The sequence below is a fragment of the Pleurodeles waltl genome, chromosome 6 (genome assembly GCF_031143425.1).
Source record: "Pleurodeles waltl isolate 20211129_DDA chromosome 6, aPleWal1.hap1.20221129, whole genome shotgun sequence".
NCBI classification, from domain to species: domain Eukaryota; kingdom Metazoa; phylum Chordata; class Amphibia; order Caudata; family Salamandridae; genus Pleurodeles; species Pleurodeles waltl.
Window position 1 is genome coordinate 739,700,296 of NC_090445.1, and position 22,721 is coordinate 739,723,016.

The 22,721-nt window shown below is 43.3% G+C and overlaps 1 protein-coding gene across 2 annotated transcripts in view; it reads left to right on the forward strand.

The window, feature by feature from the left end:
- HSPA12A (heat shock protein family A (Hsp70) member 12A) overlaps window positions 1-22,721 on the forward strand; it is a 365,561-nt gene that overhangs the window by 234,079 nt on the left and 108,761 nt on the right. For both annotated transcript variants that reach the window (XM_069239265.1, XM_069239266.1), the window contains exon 6: window positions 2,936-3,052. In XM_069239265.1, the coding sequence (XP_069095366.1) occupies window positions 2,936-3,052 (117 nt within the window). The remainder of the gene's footprint in view (window positions 1-2,935; window positions 3,053-22,721) is intronic.

A 22,721-nucleotide genomic window follows, 5' to 3' on the forward strand; every position in this document is an offset into this window, starting at 1 on the left:
GTTTCCTTCTGGGCAAAACCTTTTTTTTTATCCATGCAGAGAATCCCCCAAGGCCTTTTAATTGATTTTTCCGGCTTACTTTTTTTCTTCCCAAGGATTCATGGGAAGTGTAAGGCATGCTGCTGTTCATTAAAGTTAGAAACGCAAAAGCATGCCGCTGTTCATTAAAGTAAGAACGCAAAAGCATAAAATGAGCTTGCCATGACATTTAACTCAAAAAGAAAATTGAGCAGCTCTGCGTTACGTGGTAAAACGAAATAGATGTATCATAAAAGATGATGCACCACTCTTAATAATTCAGGAGCACTTCATCTGTGCACATTTAGCTTTAAGTAAAACCACATCCTTGTAAGGATGGTGTTACTGCCATGGGCCGCCACTCATAGATCAAGTCATGGCCATCCGGCATTGAAGGGCCTGGTGTCCGACTGTCTGTAGTGAGTAAGCAGATCTGCGGCACATTAAAGAAATGCTTTTATGACTAGGAAGAGCACTGTCAGTTGGCACAATGTTATTGGAAAATCAATTGCCACTTCAGGTTCAACAGAGAAGCTGTTAATGCACTTAGGTGTATTCCTGGAATCTTAAAATGCCAGATGGGTCCTCTGAGACTAGTGCAGACTTTATGTCGGCTTGTGGCAGCTTCCAGCTTCCATGCTGGTGAGCAAGCACAAGACCTTGAGGTGCACGTCGGGTTGGCTGATTTCTAGCCGCAAATATGGCAGCTAGAACCCATAGGATTGAGTGAAATTAATATTTCTCCACAGCTGACTAGAAGTTCTCCAGATTCTAAGGTTGACCTGATACTGGAAGGCAAACTGTTGCTTAAGATCTCTGTCACTTTGATACAAGTTTTGGAATGAAACTTACATCCATTACTCAAATGAAAAAATAATGTTTTCTAAATCAATTATCTAAACTTTGTATGCAGAAGCAGAGAAATTTCACAGTTTCCAGGCAGTTTATGATCCTCAGTGGAAGAATTTTAGGTTACCTTTATTGACAGTTTTGGGACTGAAAAGTCCTCTACGTAGTAAAGACATGTACTTCTGCCCTGAGTGCCCAACTGTACTTTTGTCTGGATAATGCTGATTATTTTTTACCGTAGGCGAACACACAAATCATGCGTGTGCACCATGACATAGGTCTGTTTCACGGATTGTGGTTTTGTTGGACTGGAAGGGGCATCCAAAGCGCTACCCTCCTAGTGGTGGAAGACTACCACCTTCACCAGAAGTTAAGCAGCACACGCACGGTGGTGGCAGCATACCATACAGTGATCAGTAGTAATGAACTGGACCCTTCTTACCCTGTGTCAATGGAGTGAGGCCTTTAGGCTCATTTGCCTTTTTAAAATTTCCACTGCTTTCCATGTAGATGTGGAGAGCTGCCTACCCAGGAGTAGTGACTCTGCATGGTTGTAGGCCTAGGAAGGGTACAGTACAGCGATAGAGCAGTACTGTGTAGTACATGTGAGACTGATGCATGTGGTGAGTATACGTATGCCTGTTAGGAAAACATGACATGAAAGATGTGGTGATGTGCAGTATGTGTGGATAAAGCATGTTCTGGGTGTATGTGTGGTTGTGTGAAGTACAGTACATGAAGTGTGAAGATATGTGCAGTGCACATATTGAGTGTGTGTGCTGGTAGCGAGTGTGTTTGCAAATAAAACACCTGGTTATAGATGATGGATAGAAAAGCATCAGTGCTCACATGCTAAGTGTGTACTGTCTGCAGGTGTTCATGTAAGTGTCCAATGCAGAGGATAACAGTACTGGACTGAAAGTGTGCTGCAAATATACACTGAGCAAGTGTGCCTGCAATGGTACATTACATGGAGAGCCCTTAGTTCCATTTTGGGACATACAGGCCTTCCTGGTAAGGACATGAGAAAGAGAGGACTTCTTACAGATAGATCTTACATTTCATTCCTGCTGTGGCAGAGCTCTTTCATGAAGGAAGATGAAAAGGGGCAGTGCCTAGGGGTGCAAGGAGCGCACGTTACGGCTTTGTGCACCTGCACGCATTATGGTGTTAAAGAAGGGGCAGCAGGCGCTTGTGCAGCTCTTTTGTAATGCTGGTAGTGCTGGCACACATTTAGTGCCAGTGCTTTCTTGAACGAGAGTTGCCTCATTTGCAGGTGGGAGTGGCCCCATGCAAATTAGGGAATTTCATTGTCTCTCGCCCATGCCCTATTACAGACAGGGGCGCAGAGGCAAACAGTCACTTAGGAGCGGCACTGATAGTGCGCCAAAAAGGTTGGTGCATTTTTATTACACCCCATGTGGGCAGCCCTATAGAGAGAATAAGGGGGGTCTCACGGAGCCCTCCGACATTCTCCTGCAGATGGGTGCATTCACTCATCGCACCAGCCTGCAGAGGGATCTCTGTCCCCTCTTCAAAGGTTCGGGCAGCTCCTGCCTGCGCTGTAAAACACAGTGGCTAAGCAGTTGTTCCTCCTTTCACTGAATGAACTGCCACTGGGCCATCCACAAGTGTACGGCTGCCCTAGCGGCAGCACATTCATGGTAAAAGGGAGCACTATCCTGGTCTGCACCAGTTGCATCTCATGAAAGGTGGGCGTGGTGCAGCCTGGGACAGTGCCCCGATTCTGTAATATGGGTATGAAATCCCTGATCATGAAGCTGGCAAAATTGTATGTTAAAGAAACAAAATGCAGGAAAAAAGGCCCAGTAAGTAAGACAAGCCTTCATTTAGAGGGACAGTGGCTAGATGAAGGACAAAAATAGGACAAATATTTATTGGAGCGTGGCAGCCCATGCTCTTAACGGAATCACTTCCAGAGGCTTTTTTCTTGTCGTTTTATATGGCAATAGCTGGTGCTTCAAAAAAATAAAACAGGGACTGGATATTTATTGATGTGTAAATAAATGTGTGAGTGTCTGATTTAATGCGCGTTCCTTTTGTCTAGGAGCTGAGTGATCAAACGGGCTCTGACTACGCAGCCTCTGACGTCCGATGGGTCATTACAGTCCCCGCCATCTGGAAGCAGCCGGCGAAGCAGTTCATGAGGCACGCTGCGTACAAGGTAAGACACGCCTGAAATTCCCTGACCCATGTCACAACACTGGACCCACCACAGGAGTCGGACTTTAAGCCATCAACCCTCATTTTCAGTAAAGTCTTTCTCGGAGAGCAGAAATAGCCTTCCTGGAAGTGGTCTTCGCACTGACTGGCCAGAGTCTCTGAATATGTGTAGACAGCCGCTGATTGACAGTTCTACCTCCCTTTTAGGGCAGACTGTCTAGGTGACAACTTAGTGCTTATACCAAAAAATACAAAAATTCACATTTTCAGAAATCCCACAAAATTGCAGAGGTTCCATAAACAACTATAAAATTCACAATTTTACCAATTCTATCAGCATTATAATCTCTGTAGACAAATCTAATGGCAATACTGTACCCTGCGTTAGAATTTGCTTTTTTGAAACAGTTGCCTATTTTTGGTATTCTTTGTGTGTTTGCTTGAATGACAACCGCAGCAACAATATCCTAACATCACACTCATGATTTTAAAGGAACAATTCCAATAGCTTGTTTGTTTTTTTTTCCTCAAAAAGAGCTTAATGTGCACATGTGCCCTTCAAATCTTTGAGGCTAGTTGCGTTCAGGGTTCTCGGTCCAATCCTGATTATCTCATCCAGTTCAGAGATTTTCTGTGCAAACTGCTACTTGTACCTACATTTTATTCGGCTATAAATGCAGGCCTGCAAATCATACAACTAGGAAGGAATGAAGGAAAGGAATATCAAGCACTTTCAGTGCTATGGCACGTGCCCTAAATGAAGAGAACAAGACGTGTGATGTGCAATACAAGGGAAACCTTACTCAGCCTCTTCACCTATTGTCTCCTGCCCCTCCCAACATAACCCATACAGGGAGTGCAGAATTATTAGGCAAATGAGTATTTTGACCACATCATCCTCTTTATGCATGTTGTCTTACTCCAAGCTGTATAGGCTCGAAAGCCTACTACCAATTAAGCATATTAGGTGATGTGCATCTCTGTAATGAGAAGGGGTGTGGTCTAATGACATCAACACCCTATATCAGGTGTGCATAATTATTAGGCAACTTCCTTTCCTTTGGCAAAATGGGTCAAAAGAAGGACTTGACAGGCTCAGAAAAGTCAAAAATAGTGAGATATCTTGCAGAGGGATGCAGCACTCTTAAAATTGCAAAGCTTCTGAAGCGTGATCATCGAACAATCAAGCGTTTCATTCAAAATAGTCAACAGGGTCGCAAGAAGCGTGTGGAAAAACCAAGGCGCAAAATAACTGCCCATGAACTGAGAAAAGTCAAGCGTGCAGCTGCCACGATGCCACTTGCCACCAGTTTGGCCATATTTCAGAGCTGCAACATCACTGGAGTGCCCAAAAGCACAAGGTGTGCAATACTCAGAGACATGGCCAAGGTAAGAAAGGCTGAAAGACGACCACCACTGAACAAGACACACAAGCTGAAACGTCAAGACTGGGCCAAGAAATATCTCAAGACTGATTTTTCTAAGGTTTTATGGACTGATGAAATGAGAGTGAGTCTTGATGGGCCAGATGGATGGGCCCGTGGCTGGATTGGTAAAGGGCAGAGAGCTCCAGTCCGACTCAGACGCCAGCAAGGTGGAGGTGGAGTACTGGTTTGGGCTGGTATCATCAAAGATGAGCTTGTGGGGCCTTTTCGGGTTGAGGATGGAGTCAAGCTCAACTCCCAGTCCTACTGCCAGTTCCTGGAAGACACCTTCTTCAAGCAGTGGTACAGGAAGAAGTCTGCATCCTTCAAGAAAAACATGATTTTCATGCAGGACAATGCTCCATCACACGCGTCCAAGTACTCCACAGCGTGGCTGGCAAGAAAGGGTATAAAAGAAGGAAATCTAATGACATGGCATCCTTGTTCACCTGATCTGAACCCCATTGAGAACCTGTGGTCCATCATCAAATGTGAGATTTACAAGGAGGGAAAACAGTACACCTCTCTGAACAGTGTCTGGGAGGCTGTGGTTGCTGCTGCACGCAATGTTGATGGTGAACAGATCAAAACACTGACAGAATCCATGGATGGCAGGCTTTTGAGTGTCCTTGCAAAGAAAGGTGGCTATATTGGTCACTGATTTGTTTTTGTTTTGTTTTTGAATGTCAGAAATGTATATTTGTGAATGTTGAGATGTTATATTGGTTTCACTGGTAATAATAAATAATTGAACTGGGTATATATTTTTTTTTGGTAAGTTGCCTAATAATTATGCACAGTGATAGTCACCTGCACACACAGATATCCCCCTAACATAGCTAAAACTAAAAACAAACTAAAAACTACTTCCAAAAATATTCAGCTTAGATATTAATGAGTTTTTTGGGTTCATTGAGAACATGGTTGTTGTTCAATAATAAAATTAATCCTCAAAAATACAACTTGCCTAATAATTCTGCACTCCCTGTATATCAAACACTTTCACCACAGAGTCAAGTCACTGGCACAGAGAGCAGGACATTATCCTTAGAACTGTGTGCACGTTTTCAGCGTTAATTGTTGCCAGTGGAAACTTACAATAATGACATTTTCTAGAGAGGGTCTTATTCTTTAAATTGACCCAATTTCCTTTTATTAAAAGGTTGACAGTACTGTTACCCTATTACCCACTTTTTCCATATTGTTAAAATGCTTGTGACTTTTAGTTCACTTATAATTGATGCAGCCTTACAAACCAACATGTCTTCTTGCAGAAGCAGGCTGTACTGAAAATTCTTAAATATATCAAGGCACTGCCATTCCTGAATTGATTTTTGTTTGATGACATTTGCAATTTAGAGGCTAAAGTATCTGAGTGCATGAGTTCAGAAGCATATTCAGGACTAGGTCGGGGTAATTCTTTTCAAAAGGTTGTGTATTCAAGTGACAGCTTAAAGATTGATGGGCCAAGGGCAAGATATATTTTGGGGGCCCTGTCTGAAACAATGTTCAATGTATTACTCCTTTTGAGCTTATTCAAACCCCTGTGATACAAAACAATATTGAATTATATGTGAAACTGGATATGCCAAAACTTTCGAAAGCTCAAACTGCCTGATGTCCACTCACCAAATAGTACCAAAAGAAAGATGAAACCATTTCTTTTTGAGTTTGTATTTAGATTTTTTTTTACATACAACAGCAACATTTTATGTGGAATTCATTGTCAAACCGTCTTGCTAAAGCCATGGTAGGAAAACATGCTACGGACAGATTGTTAGTCTACTAATGCATAATATTAAAATAAGACATAGTGCCTGAAATTGTAGATAAAATATTTGTAATCACAAATATATCACCTTCAGTAGTGGCATTCTTTATGTGACAACTCAAAGTCTAAGCACTGTTATGCAAATTTTCTCTATTCCAAAGCGCTACCTTTAATAACTTCTCCTACGTTTCTGTCCCTTCCTTTTCTTCTTGTTATGTCTCACCTGAGACATTGCATGTTCTGTCACTTGCAAGATCTCTTTTTAACTTAAATTTAAAGCAGGCTTAGAACCAGCCCAAAACTTACCATTGGTTGCTCTAGGAAGCTGGGTTCTGGTTGCAGTACCCACAGACTACTTTTTCCCTAATTTTTGGTGCAACTTTGACTGAAGTGCACTGGGTTCCTGCCAACCAGGTACCCAGTACCAGTGTTCCTGCTAACCAGGTACCCGGTGCCAGTGTTCCTTCCCCAAAACAAGACATTCGGTCCCTTGATCTGCAAGTGGCCAGGCCCTGTATCATCTCTATAAGTCCCTAGTAAAAGGTGCACCTGGTGCCTAGGGCATGGATACTGAAGAGGGCCTAAGAGCTGCTGTACAACTTGTGCCACTCACAGGGACCCAGCACCAACCTCATGCAGACTGCCATTGCAGGCTGCATAACACAGTGCTCCCAAAAGTGAAAACATGACATGGCACACACTCTGTGTGCCATATCCCCTCAAACACAATGGGCCTTATTACGACTTTGATGGAGGGGCTTACTCCGTCTCAAATGTGACGGATATCCCGCCCATCATATTACGAATTCCATAGGATATAATGGACTTGCAATTCGGCGGGCGGAAAATCCGTCACATTTGGGATGGAGTAATCCCATCCGCCAAAGTCGTAATCAGGCCCAATGTCTTTAATATTTGTAAATCACCCCTACAGCAGACCTTATTCCCCTAAGGCAGGGTGCATTATATTACACGTGTGGGCTGCTTTATTGTTGTTGATTCCCGGACATAATAAGTGTGCAGTGAAGCCCTTTTAAATAAAAATGCTGGAAACTGGTCAATACGAGTTACCCAGCAACATGAAGGCTTCACTGAAACTAGGGATGTTTGGTATCAAACATCTCATATTAATAAACCCTCACTGATGACAGTGATGGATTTATTAATACATGACCCAGAGGGAACCTTAGCAGTGCCCCCTGAAAACTTACCAACTGCTAGTGGGCTCATGGGCTAGTTCCAGCCAGCCTGCCACTCACAGACGAGAATCTGACCCCCAGGGTGAGAGTCTTTGCTCTCTGGAGGTCAGAGACAAAAGCCTGCACTGGCAGGGGTGTTAACCCACCCTACACAGGCTGACCGACAAATCTGCATTCTAAGGCAGGGAGCTTCAAAGAAGCCCACTGCCTTTGGTATGCAGAACTGGCCTTCCTCAGAGGAAGATGCTGACCCCCATGCCTCAGGGCCCGTCTGGCACAAGGATAGGCGGTAAAATTGGCTAAGCAGGAGGTGTGTCACATTTCCTAAGCTGGGCAGCCTGAAGTGGACACAGCATCAGGAATTCTGCCATCTTGTGTGTGGTGGAATTTAGAAACTCTGGACAGAGTGATGCCCACTCCCCTCAGGAAGTGGTCATCTTGGGGGTGTAGTGACCACAAGAGTAAGTAGCCTATTGGCTACTATCCTTCACTCCCCTTAATGCTACCTAAATTGAGTATTTAGAGGACCCCCCTGATTCCAGGGCCTCAGATCTTTGCTGGACTCAAAGGAAGGAGTGGACAAGAAGCCTGCTGAACCTAAGAACCACAGAGCTTGACGGACTTGGCATCAATTCTGCTAGCCTGTCTGCTGGACCGCCCCTCGAGGAGCAACTAACCTGTGCTGCTGTTGCAGCCTTGAAGAAGCTGTCAAATCACCAAGAAGAACCTTCTTCCAGTTGAGGAGCTGCTCCCCTGCATTTGCAGGCACACAAGAAAGAACTGTGAGGACCGGGATCGCCAAAAACCCAATAGCGGACATCACCACTGCACCCAAGCTGAAGTGGGCCAATGGTGTCAGCGTGGTCCCCAGGCCTTCCAGAGACCAAGCCCACTCCAAGCTTGCCCTCTGTGGACTTTCCGATGCATCTGCAGCCTGATACTGCAGACCCCCCTTCATTGCGACCGCCTCTGGTGATGTAGACCCAACGGTCCACTGAACCTCTGCACCCGGATGCCCCGGACTGAGGAAAAGAGGACCACTGGTGTCCTTATGTCCCCCTGGCTCATGAGACCTGAGCCCACCTTTTGGTTTGGCCGGACTGGTTCCCCAGTCCATGCATGCAGTCTGTTTCTGTGGGCCCCTGCACCACGACCGGTGATGGTAAAACCTGATGGGCCAATCAGCCTCTGCACCTGGATGCCCCGGACCGAGGAGAACTGGACCACTGGTGTCTCTATGTCCCCGAGTATCACAGGACCTGAACCCCCTTGGTGATTCACCCTGTCTAGACTCTCAGTCCACCCCTGCAGCACATTTGTGACTGGACCGATCCCCATAGACTTACACAGAGCACCCAATGCTAACCTGCACCACTGTACCTGGCCACCCTTGTGCCATCCAATGTGACCTGTTGGTGTGACCTTGGACCTTGCCCCATACTAACCCCAAGTCCAGGACACTGGTCCCATGAGTCACTGTACTATACCTGTATGCAGTGCGTGTTCTTTCTCCATAGGATAACACTACCACATCTGAAAAAAGCACTGTCAACTTTTGCAAACTCTAAAAATTCATATCTCGAAAAGTACTCACCTGACTCCAGTGATCTTGGTATCACAGTTTATATAAAAGTACATGTTATTTTTGCAAATTGGTGTAAGATTTATTTGAGTGTATGTCTCACTTACTTATGAGTGTGTGCCTTACATGTTTAGCACTACCCTCTGGTATGCATAATTGCTCGACTACACTACGCAAAAAGAGAGTATTTGGGATGTCATTTGTGCCTTTGTGAGACTTCTGGGGTTTGACTGGACTCTTTGCACAAAGTACCTAATTTTGGTCCACTATGTAAAGAGCCAGCTTCCTACAGTTGGCTTAATCACCACTCTCATTTCCTTGCTTCTCATTGGCCAGCGCATGCCAATTTCATTTTCTCTGTTTGTTTGCTCCTTGAATGGAGCATTGATCCACATACTGATTAAGTGTTTTGTTAGTGTCTTTCTGCTGCTTGCTTGGATTCAGGTACCTTATTTACAGCTTGCTTCCCCCATCGTCAATGCTTCCTTGTCATTTTTGCTTGCACCCTTTCCCGTCATTGTTGCTTGTCCTCTTGTGATTGTCGTTTGCCACCCCTCCCGTCCTTCTCTCCTTACAAGTGTATGGTTGCACATTCGCTCATCTCTAAACTTTAGTGTGCTAGTTCAGAGGGGAAGGTGGTAGCTCATCAGCAGTCTGCTTCAATAAAAAGAGTACATGAGCTAGAAAGAAGTCAGAACAGAGACTGCTTTAACCAGCATTCACTTTTATTTGCATAGTTGGCAAGGGATATGCAAATCCTCTGATCCTCTAGATATTTACTAAGACATAAATACCCCATCTTACATCAGAATACATATTATAGTTATGTTTATTATTAGGTGCTTTGCAATACAGGTGGTGATAAATGCCTCTTTTTACAGAAAGATGTTGTGTCCACTTCCCCTTCCTGTAGATCTCAGTTTAGTAGTGCGTTTCTTCCTGATAGTTGTGCCAAGCCTGAGAAGTCTCCGGGCTTGTTTCAGCAATGGCAGATAGACCATACTCCCTCTGAATGTGCAGGCTCCCTGCAGAAAGAAAATAGAAAACAGAGAAGGGAACCTTGGGAGAGAAGTTGATGGAACTGAGCTGGCTGCTGTGCCTGATATATCATTTTATTCCTGCAGTGAAATGGATCACTGGGTTAGCACAGCAAGCAGATATGTTTTTTCGTTGCCATTTTTCCCTTGCTTGCACTATAAGAGCCTGCTCAAGTGATGATATTTAAATCTGCATATGGCTTTAATGTGCACCCAAAAAGGTCTCAAAAAGATACAATTCAACTACTGAATCTCAGGTTTCCCTTATGCAGCGATTCACATTATGAATATGGGAATGTGAAATTGTAATCATTTACAGCTTGCATACAAGGCCACCGAATAGCCTACCTTCCTTTGGAACATTCTACTACATGTTAAAGAACAGATCCATGCAAGATATGTGCAAGGACTTTCTTAAACTTGACAAGAGAGCATCTTCCACGTGTAGTTGCCACTCAGAACAGAATTAAAACACCATGGCATTAACACAAGTCAGCTCTTTCTCGTCACATCTCAACCGCCATGCACACACATTTAATCAGCCTTTGAAATTGTTGACACCGTTCTGCAAATCACGTTCATGCTATTACATGTGCGATTACACGAATGAAAAAATACTCCATGCTGCGAGCATACAAGAATCCTCAGGACACGGAAGTTGTATATCGCATTAACCACCCAGATCTATGTCCACTTATTGACTTCATATCTGCCATCCCATGTTGCTGCTAAAGCAGTTTCCCCGGCTTCCTCACTCTGTCGTTGCTCGACCCCGTCCCTCTGCACTAGCCCGCCCATTGTTGTTTCCCCACCCACATTTTTATTTGCCTTTTCTCTCATCCCCTCCCACTACAAAACAAGCATTTGCAATGCAACGGGTCTCGCGTTTGCTCATGTTAGAGCTGATAGCGTTGTAAACTCCTAACCCAACTTTTCACCTATCGGCAAAAGTGCATTTATGTACGTAACCCAAAAAAGTGCAATTAACTATGTAAAGCGCTTGACTTCTGGCAAGCGAAATCGCGCTAGTAAATTAGAGAAAAATTAGTCCACGAGCCGGACAGAAAACAGCGAGCCTCGCATGTTTTTTGTACTTGGCTGATGCGCTCGAGGAGGGCTAGCCACTGAAAAAAAGGCATGACGTATGCATGCCTTCGTCTAATGAAAGCAAGCAGATTTTATGAGGCAAGCCCACGAACCAATAAAAAACACTGACGTGACGTCGACAGGGCTCCGAGCCCTTTTCTAAACACTAAAGCGTCTCGCTACGATACACATGCGCGAGCGCATGCAACGCAGGCTCGACCCTAAAAAGGCATTGCTTTATAGTGCTTTTTTCCTAAGCATTGCTATTGTCAATAGATCTCCCAATGCAAGATCTATTGCCTTTGTCTTTTTTTCTACACAAACTTTATTGCATTTTCAATGTAAAATTTTAAATTCTTATTTAGAAAAAGCATAGTTTCACCGTAGCAGCAAGCATATTAACAATAGTGTACAAAGCCATCCTTTTAGGGAGAGTTGACAGTATAGTATGAAAAGCACATCATCGTGAACAGCGTTTTCAAAATACTTGTAATGTGAACTGTAAGCTGAAGGTAACAACCCCCCTCCCTCTCTTAAACCGAACATAGGCACTGTGTGCACACATCTTGTCTTGCCCTGCAGAGAAGGAGTCGTAATAGTATACATTTGTCTCTTCGGTTTTAAAAGATTCCAATAATGCATCCCACTCCATAGCTATAGATTTTTTTTGTAGGCCCCTGTATTATTCCCGGCATAGGGCTTCACTCTCCACCAGTCCCCATCTTTCCACCTCCTTTCTCCACTGAGATATTAGCAGAGCTGTTGAGGGCTTCCATTGCTGAGTCAAGAGTCCTATTTAGTACATAAAGAGGTTAGCGAGATTAAGAGTTGTGCATGGAGCCCCCAATACAACCATCGGATTAGGTGTCTACCTTTGCCCATAGCGTGCATTGTTTGTACGAATTTGTGGTTAGGTGGTGCGGAACCATCAGGTACCCAATATTGTCATATATATTGTGTAATGTAATGCTAGCGTGTGTTAGAAAACAGCGAGTCTGGTAGGCCCTGAGTGTGGGTAAGATCTGTTTGATTCAAGGGCATGTTACCACCAATCTGCGTCCTAACAGTTGTGACCCCACCTCACGCACAGGATTGATCTATTGGCTTTTATTATATGTTTTCTTGCCATGTTGGAAAAAAGCACTATTGCATGGCCAGCATTGACTACATCATAGTCCTTTTTTTTCTTTCAGCACTCCTGCACAGCAGCTGCAGTGCTGTACAACATGGCTAAAACTAAAACATTGACAAAGCCAATAGATCTCAAATGGGCAAGACCTATGGATCTGCCAATGCGTGTTTTATTTGTGCAGTTCTCTGGATTGACAGTTACGTGTTACCCCGCTGAGTATGAGAAATGGGATGGGGTGAGATACAGGAGATGGACGAGACACAAAGAGAACAGTAGAGTGAGAGATGTGACGTAGAGGCTGAAAGGGTTTGAGGTAGAGGATGTAGAAATATAGGGATGTTGTTTGAGAAAAGTAAACCAAATAGAGAAAGGTGAGGTATACAGAAGGAAAGATAAAAAGCGGTAGAAAGAGAAGAGAGATAGAGGTATGGAGAAGGAAATGTAGAGAGAGAGAGACAAAGGTGTGCATGACTCAGAGGTAAGGTAGAGAGAGGTAATGCAGAGAAGGACATGTATTAGAGAAAGTTAAGGCAGAAAGAGGTAAAAGAAGCCAAATAAAACAAAGAGGTGCAAGGTAGAAAGAGAGCCAAATGAGAAGAGGCGCAGAAAAACAGATCTGCTAAAGAGAGTGGAGGGCAAGATAGAAAGGCGGAGCGAGGGGTGAAGGCTGGAGAGCAAAATGTGGGGTAGAGCGAAAAAAAGGAAGTTGACAGACACGAAAAAAGAAAGATAGGTCAGGTTTATATAGGAGTAGAGCTGTGAGCTAGAGAAAAAAGAAGACAACAACCGAGTTGAGAAAAACAGTTGAGGTGGAGGGGGTGAATTGAAGTGGAGAAGGAGGGCCAGAGCAAGATAACCTGTGTGTGTGTGAGAGAGAGAGACAGAAAGAGAGGGAGAGAGAGAAGAGGATGATAGAGAAAGGGGGTAGACATAGAGAAATAGAGGTAGTCAGAAAGGAATAAGATATTTTGAGAGGTGACGAAAAGGGGGGCAGATATAAAATGAGAGCAAGGTGGGAAGTTGTGGTATTAAACTAATGGTGTGGCACACTGAAAGACTAGGCAGTGAGAGAGAGAACAGTGGGTAGAATCAGGTGAGTGCCCGAGGGAAATGTCAGATATATAGAGAGAGATAAATGAGATAGAGAGGGAGGGGGGTGGTGAGGTATAGATGGGGCTGAGAGAGCGGTAGAGGGAAGCAAGGTAGTGAGACCTACAGAGAGATGCGGTGCTGAATTAATGCTAGAGATGAAGTTGTGTGAGAAGGGAAGTAGACGAAGGAGAGATACAGGGGTGTCCCATGAAAAAAGAGCAGCGAGGTGTGAGGCCGAGAAAGAGTTGAGGTAGAGAGCGGGATTAAGAGCGATAGCTGCAGATGTAGTCACAGAGAGTGATAGAGAGAGGAGCAAGACCACGAGAGAGGTAGAGCAATAAGTAAATGGTGGCGGTAGAGTAAGTTTATTAAGAGCGAAATGAGATGGTGAACAGGGAGGTAACGAGAGCTGAGAAGGAGAGGGGGTTGAAAGGATATGGAGAAGTAGAGCTAGATCAAGAGAGCTTAGAGGGCAGCTTATGACAGGAGAGGTGAGGTGAAGTAAGGAGAGAGAAATGACACAGAACATTTACTTTTACCTTTCCGTTTAATTGCCACCAGAGAGTGAGGGTTAAGGCCGGGTAGACCTGGCATGCACACTACAGGGTTCAGCAAAGTCGGTCCTGGAGAGCCGGGTCCATGCCAGATTTTTAGCATATCAATTTTTAGAAAAAAGATGTTTCAGAAATCTACATTTTTCTAAATATAAATATGCTAAACATCTGGACCCGGCTCTCCAGGACCGACTTTGCAGAACCCTGCACTAGGGGGCAGATTTATTGATTTTGAACTCAACGCAGCGCAATAACTGAATCTGCTGCGCTGCACTTCTCAAGGTGGAGAAAGCAGCACGGAGACAACATTATCAGTTAATATGGCCTGTTGCCTCGCAATACTGCTGCACTGGTGCATAACCAAGCTGCCTAGCACCATGCATAACCTTTCATCACGGTGCATAGGTGTTTGCTTGCTGTCTTGCGTGGGATTTGATTTTGAAGCTTAGAGGGCAGCTTATGACAGCTGAGGTGAGGTGAAGTAAGGAGAGAGAAATGACACAGAACATTTACTTTTACTTTTCCGTTTAATTGCCACCAGAGAGTGAGGGTTAAGGCCGGGTAGACCTGGCATGCACACTACAGGGTTCAGCAAAGTCGGTCCTGGAGAGCCGGGTCCATGCCAGATTTTTAGCATATCAATTTTTAGAAAAAAGATGTTTCAGAAATCTACATTTTTCTAAATATAAATATGCTAAACATCTGGACCCGGCTCTCCAGGACCGACTTTGCAGAACCCTGCACTAGGGGGCAGATTTATTGATTTTGAACTCAACGCAGCGCAATAACTGAATCTGCTGCGCTGCACTTCTCAAGGTGGAGAAAGCAGCACGGAGACAACATTATCAGTTCATATGGCCTGTTGCCTCGCAATACTGCTGCACTGGCGCATAACCAAGCTGCCTAGCACCATGCATAACCTTTCATCACGGTGCATAGGTGTTTGCTTGCTGTCTTGCGTGGGATTTGATTTGGAAGCTTACCTTCCTGTGCAAATCCTATGTCTAGACATATTCTTAAACATTCCACACGTATGCGTGCTGTTCAGTGCAGCACACGAGCAACTTGTGGAATGTTTGGCAAAATTAAAAATTTCTCCATTTTAGCGACGGCTTCCAGAAGGCATTATTTTTGTAACCCAAAGCCTAGTCAGGCCATCATAGTAGTTCGAGCTTTGCCACAAAAGCTATTGATGCTTGTGCTAATTCACGCAAGTAACACCCAAGCAACAACCGCTTGACACAAACTGATGCGAAGCAGCACAAAGAACAATTTGCGATGAGAAACGGATAACTTTCCAGGGCAGGATTCCTCTTGCACCGGAAAGTAAATACCCCAGTAAGAGTTCAGTTCATCTTGAAATATTGTGTGTGACATTCCACTGGAGAAAACCTATGGTAAATCAGGCCCAGAAAAAGAGTTTAAGCAAGACCGGCTGGCAAATCTGGAAGAAACGCTGCTTTTTATGAGTAGCAACATGTTGCAGGAATCTCTCCTCTCACTCACTTCACCAGGGAGCCCTTTGGAAGGGAGGACCTCTGGAAACTGCTCACTTTGCCCATGCCTTAAAAAGCCTCTCTATGTCTTATGCTCCTCGGGGCAAGAGTCACTACATTATTGGAGGAGCACAGCACCATGAGATAGGAGCAGATCTACCGAGGACAGATGTTGCTCTCGGCCCTGTGGATGCTACAAGCGCTATACCCCTGAACACTGGATTTACCACTCATGAATTCATTTTGTACAGTGCAAACCAACCAGGGAAACCAAGCAGGTAAATACTCCTAAAAAATAAGCAGGGGACTGGTTTAGTCATTGGAGGGAGGTTTTGCACATTTAGGGCCAAATGTAGCAAGCGTTTTTGCATGGTGCAAACAGCGAATTTCGCGGTTTACGCCATGCAAAAAGCACATTGCGATGCTCATTCCCATTTTGCGAGTCGGAAAACGTAAAGTGAACATTTAAAAGTTATCTTACGTGTTGTAACTGCACAGACTAGTAGTGAAGTGAGCTTTGAATCCCTCCAGCTGGCAATACTTTGCAAACATGGTGGAGATTAAGCTTGATTTCTAAATTGAAAACCAGCCATATTTCAATGAGTGAAACAAATGTTCTGACCTGAATTTTTAAAAGCGTGTGTGCTAATGCTATGTGAGAGTAGATATGCCTTGCAGTTGTAGCTGTATACTGTCACCCGCTCCCTAGGCAGCCTTTGACACTGCTAATCAGCCAATAGAACACCTTTACAATTTTGTTCTGAAAGTGGGTACCCTCACTACGGAGCTGGAGATGAAAGGGTCTCCTTATATCTTCAACACCCCAGCTTCTCAGACTTGGCTCTCAATACAGGGGGAACTTGTCGTCGAGCAATTCAGGGCAGGATAAACAATACCCTGGGCAGGGGTGTAACGCAAGCCTCTGTAGACCCTGCCCTGCAGGGGGAACCCCAACGCTCCAGGGACCCTAAACCTTTATAAAGGCACCAATTCAGCACAAGGCCAACGACTTTCTGTGAAGTATGGGAGAATTGGGCCCTCATAATTTTCTGCAGGGTGCCACCATCATTTGCATTATACCACTGGCCCTGGCCTGATGTTTTGCTCCTAACAGGGCTTAGCCCTGGAGATGGGTATAACATGAGTAATGTTTCTGCTACCTTAACCTGTAAGATCATTGTGAAAAGCTCTACCACATAGGCAAAAGATTGTGAGATCTCTGTAAGTTTTCATTTCCACTCTCGAGACCTTCTAATTAGAGGACTGATTTTGAGTTTAGTGGGCAGAGGGCAGTCAATCAGGTTAGCAGAGGGTATTACCTTCATGTACTGCCTGATAAATTTAGAGTACCACTGTCTCGGTGGTCGTGTCTGTACTTTCAAGGGAACAGTCATCACAGCAGTTCCTTTCAATGTAGTAAAAGTTTGGTGGATGGCCACCATTGGTTTTGACAGAAATTCACCAGACTTTGAACTTTTGTTTTTTTTGCCTCCCAGGTTGTGGGGACTCATTGAGCCAAAGTCAATGTGGGCTGAGTTGATGGGATACTTAGGATCTACCCCACTCTATTTGAAGTGGGTGGACTGAGGGTTTGGCAGGCAGGTCAGTCAGTTGTGTTTGCGGAAGAGTACCCTCTCCGCCAAACTGTAAATTAGGCCCAAGGTTCTCTATCTTGGAGCATGGACAAGAGCCTATGTCGAAGTGGAAAGTAAGGAAAATGAGGGGAGCGGCTGATAGAAGGGAAGGGAGATGATTTATGCATTTGAATTTGTGCAAACAGGCCAATATGTATCTTTAGCTATTATTTACAGTACTAACCCAGAAAAACGTATTTTATGCTGTCTGCCTTACTGGGTTTGAGTAGAATCTGGCATAACAATGTGTGTTTAAAACTGATAGTTTTGAAGCTAGCACAACAAAAGGGGCTGTATTGGGACTATGAGAAAACTTACATCATCTTGAGAATATTATTATAATGTGGGTCAGCGTTGTAGGTTCAATTTGCCAGATCTCTAAATTCAGAGTTGTATGTACTTTCATAAACTTTGAGGATTCTTCTTAGCATTCCATAGCCAATGAGCAACATAGGATAATAAAGCAACATAATTGACATTTTTAGTAGCTCAGGTATATTTCAGGAGTACCAGCTGTAGCACAGCCCACAGCACTTCTGCATCACTTGCACCAGCAACCCAGGCAGTGGTACCGCTGACTCGTTACCTCAAGGCATATTTGAGCAGGATCGTTGGTCGAGAATCCCTAGACCCTAGTCTGTTTGTGCATCACTTGTGACATATTGAACAGCACTCAATGGATGTGTTTGGGTGAGAGCACAATGTTTTGACAGAGGCAGCCAATGAAATATATTTGATTATTTATAGAGTTACACTTACTAATAACTAGTAAAACTTATGGCAAGTAGCAAATTTCTGTTTCTATAAAATGCACCATTTGGTCTCTTTTTTTTTTTAGTAAGGATTTTTAATTAAACAGTGCCAGACACCTTGCCCAGCCCATGTTATCTCCTACAGAAGGTTCAGGGTCTCTTGATACACTCTAGGTCTTCTTCTCCTTGTTATTTTTGCCTATTTTATGATTATGTGATATATAATGGCATTGGAAGGCGGTATACATTGTTCGATAAATGTCACATCATCCTGACATGTAAGGCAGGAATATTCTGCATGTTTGTCTATGTTACCCTATAGTTTATTGAATATTCTTATGTTGTTGTGGGTGATTGGTGTATTTCTATACATGTTCGGTTGAATTCTTTGATATGTTGCTCAGATGTTTCAGAAGTTGACAGTTGTTTGTGGTGACAATCAGTGTTCTGTGGTTCTTGAATTTGTGTTTATTGGTTGGTCCTCTGTTCTGTACTTTGAATTTCACTTATTTTTATGTGGTACGAGACCTGGTGTAAGTAGAAACGAGACGTCTTATCCATTAGGGAATTAGGTCGCACAAGTACTTTACGACATTAATTGAGTGTGAGTTCTACCTCAATTTATTAATTTCCTTACTTTTTAATCTTTTTTTTTTTTTTTTACAGCTTTTACAAATTGTTAGTATTATTTTCAGACAGACCATGTGCAAACACAGAAAGTAACACGATCCTACCCTACCCAGTTGAACCCTGACACACGTGTATCATGTTGGGTCCGCGTGTAGCGAGTAAAATATGAATTTACAAAATAAAGCAGCCTAAAACAATACCATCTTCTGAAATCCTCCACAGGATCTCCACAGGTTCTTGAAGCAGTGAACCTTTATCACCATATCGCTGTCACTGCTTCTGTGCTTATCATTCCATTGGACCGTTTGACTCAGAAAACTGCACACGCTCTGCTAATATCCCCCTTAATATGGCACAACGCCCAGTATATTGCAACTTTCCTGATGCGCTGAAATAACGTTACAGCACAAGAAATCAAAGTGACGCGAAAGAAGTAAAACTGCAGTCATCCTCTTCCTCTCAAGGTCAGAATCAATGGTAACTAAATCAGCACTGGTTGAGATAAATCCGGCCACCTGAGGCCCCCATGCTTTATTGATGGGATCGGCTCCCTTGAGGAATAATTCAATCAGTCGCTTGGTGGCCATAACTTTCGTGAACGGAGTCATCTGCTAAGTGTTCTCGAATTACAGTCTGCTAAATGGATAACGCTCCTCTGGCCTCTTTTTCCGCATCTAGAACATGTGGCGACCAACTGTGTCCGTAGCATCACTTCACGCCGAGGTCCCCAAGGCCTAGTGTACATCACGTCATTAGAAATACATTCACAAGGAAAATATGTTTTTGTGCAAGGTCACAAAGTATCCACCGGAGCGAGATTAAACCCTGGGAATTCGCGCTCAGTGCCTTAATGAGAAGTCCGAACTTCACTCCTGCGATGGGAGATGTAGCAGGTTTGCTACAGTTGTATCTCATGGTAAAGGCGCACTTTGCAACACGCTACCTGCTCCCTTGAACCCATTTACCGCCTGGGATGCCTCGATCGGCCCAGCACTGTCCCTTGCCCAGAGGCGTCGTGCACACTTAAATACTCGGCTGTAAAAGTATACCGCTGCTTTTAACCATTAGAGGTAAACATTGCCTTATAGAAGTAGAATTGTGCGCCTTGGATGTTTATAATATGATTTATAGAGGAGCATAAGTAGAAAAGATATCAAGCGCTCAACATCTGATTAAAAAGGTATATGTGACCCATAGGCACGTCAGCATGAGGTGTATAATGGCAGCAGCCGAGCACTGAGAGACATTGCATTCTGCAAATGTCACGTGACTTAGAATGACATTTGATATAGTGTTTGTTTAAGGAACAGGGGCTAATTATTATTGGTTGGTAAAACAATCTGAAAGGCAGTTGTTTTTTATCTGATAATGGTAGCTAGCCCATCTCAACCAGAAGAAAATTCGAAATGCTGAGCCATAACATGATTGCTGGATTGTATGTTGCTGTCTGAATTTTGGAGTATCCAGAAAAGGCGATCCGTGGTGGGCCTCTTGTTTTTGTCATTGGCAGTGGCAAGGTTTGTTTTGGCTGTACGTTTCCAGAAGTTGAGGTAGAGGTAGAGGACATTATAGGTCAAACCAGCAGTCTTGGAGACCCATCAGCGTTCAATGGGAACTATTGTCGTCAGTTGTGGGTAGTGGTGGTCTGGTCCTACCTTTGAATTCTATTTGCTGCTTATGTTTAGGGGTGCCAGCTTGATTTTGGACAATATTGTCAGTAATGCTATTCCATCATTTTTCCTGTGCACAGTATGTGCTGGTACTACTGTGAGGCGGTCGTGAGAGGAGATGTATTGTGGATGCCTAAGCTTTGATGAAGCACTATGTATAAATTGATGGGCATACAAGAGAGGATTAATGCCTGGACACGTTGGTTTTAGACTAGCTACTAGCGGCTGTTATATGATAATAAGAGCCATTACCATCGAAGGACTCTGTCCAGTGTGTTTTCAGGCTTTCAAGATTGGCAATGTTTTCCAATAGAGGGGTGACTACCAAGCTCAAGCCTGAAATGGTAATCATCCCATTGAAATAATGTGTAATTATGTTGAACCTGAGAGGACCAGATGTGCCAATGGTATTTCAACCATTGAATGCGGTTGACATCAGGTAGGCAGTCTTTTTGTTAATTTCTAGAGAGATTGGTTGACATCAGAATTTGCATGTATTACCAGAGGCTATTCTATTTCCAATTATGTGTTTTTTCAGAAAAGGAGAATTTGTTCATTGCTCAGAATTTCTCTGTCCAAATAGGGCATTTTGGTTTTCCAGGCAAATTTTGTACAATGACCCGGTTTATACGATTCAGTTATTTTTATAAGGTGTTCTTTTTTCCCTGTTGCTTACTTCTTTGATCATTCTAGGCAATTCTTCTTGGGATCTAACTGTTATACAAAGCCCTAAAAGCAACTATCACGTTACTTTTGGGTACACAAGATAACTGTCACATTCAACAAGGCCTCCACGTGCTTTGAGTTTTTCGCTTGCTTTCTTCGCATTTGTATGTTTCTCATTATCAAACCTATGATGTTAGTGTCACATGCTATTTGTTAAAGAATAACAGTTATAAAGGTTTAGATCCCAATACTGACCTAATGTATCATTTTACTACTTTTTAAGACTTTGCTGGTACATATCCCTGGGTCAAAAATGTTTCTATTTATGTTTGAAGTGTAATGCCATTTGCAGTAATATGGCATTTTATATACAGTATAGTATTTTAGTCTCTCTTTCAGTTAACTTTTTGGATGTATTCTTCTGACTATTGGAATGCATGAGGGAAAATGTTCTTTTTTTAAATTGTTTTGCACTGCAGCAGGCTTTATTATTGCTTGTATCAAGGCTTGAGTGTGAGCATCAAACTTATTGGCTATGCTGATGCGTGTTTAACTTGATTTTGCATTATGTGTCTTCGACACATATTGGGCCCTAGATTATTTAGACAGTAGTTGGTGTACCTATCCCCTTTCTAGCAGAACTTCTTAAGTGTTTCAAGAAAAAGTAAACAGGGCTTGACCTGATGAAGTAATTAAATTTGTTCTTATAGAAACCACATTACACAGCTATGCCTAACCATGGGGAGATCTCCACACCGATTGTTTCCCTTTGTTAAGAAGCAGGGAAAAATGTATTCAACTCGAAAATAAATCTTACAAATATTTTCATGTTAAACATTATTTGTAATTAATTTTATGTATAATGTTTAAACATAGAACAGTAGACCAAAATAGAAAAAATGCTACAGCACTATTACATTCATTTTAAATTAATACATTAATAATTGAAATATAGTAAATTAAAACTCTCTTTCTAAAGGTTAAATAAATCCCACCTAAAGAAAAATATTTTGAATGTGCATTAATAATTATAAAAAGTGATGTATAGAACGTATTAAAATTATTGTAATTGTTTTTGTAATTATTTAAAAAATATATTGTTACTTTGAGTTTTACATTAAATATAGGTTATTAAAAAGTTCATAATTAACTACTAAATGTCCACATTTTATATATACATATAATTGTAACATTATTTTATATTTATTTATATTTATATTTTAAATAATTAATTTAAATCTACATATTTTTCTATCGACTTTTATTTTAATTTTCTGCCTCCAATATTTTCTGTGGGAAGGTGTTGCAGTACTAGTTACAGGCCATGTGTAGTTCTTCTACAAAAGTATAAGGCCCTTATTACGACTGTGGTCCAACCGGTGGACTCCCCAAAGCTGCGGGGATGAGGATGCCGTAAGCCCGGCAGCCTCACCCCCCATCATATTATGATGTTTCCATGGAGCTGACCGGCAGAAACGTCATATTACGACATTTCCACCGGTCAGCCTGGTGGAAACAGGGCAGCGGGAGGCCAATGCTGTCGCACATCACCCCCCTCGGAATGCGCACTGTATGGCAGACAGTGCGCATTCCAAGAGTGCTGCCAGGGGGGGCCTGCACAGTGCAGGGCCCCCCTGTGGCTCTCAGCCCTAGCTTTTTATCAGTGAAACCGCCATGGAAAGGCTGGAGGAAAGTGAAGTCATGATCAGCATGGCAGAGCTGCCATGGACACCTCTGTGGCTGACCATGATTTTGACTGCCGCCACCTCATCGGAATCAGTGATCCTGGCGGTGGCAGCGGTCTCCTGGAGGCCTGACCACCAGGGTTGTAATCTGCCGGTCGCTCCGCCAGGAGTGTGGTGGTCCGACCACCACCGTAAGTTTCTTTGTCTGAAGACCACAAAACTCGTAATGAGGCCTAATGAAGTTACTACAAAAGTGTAAG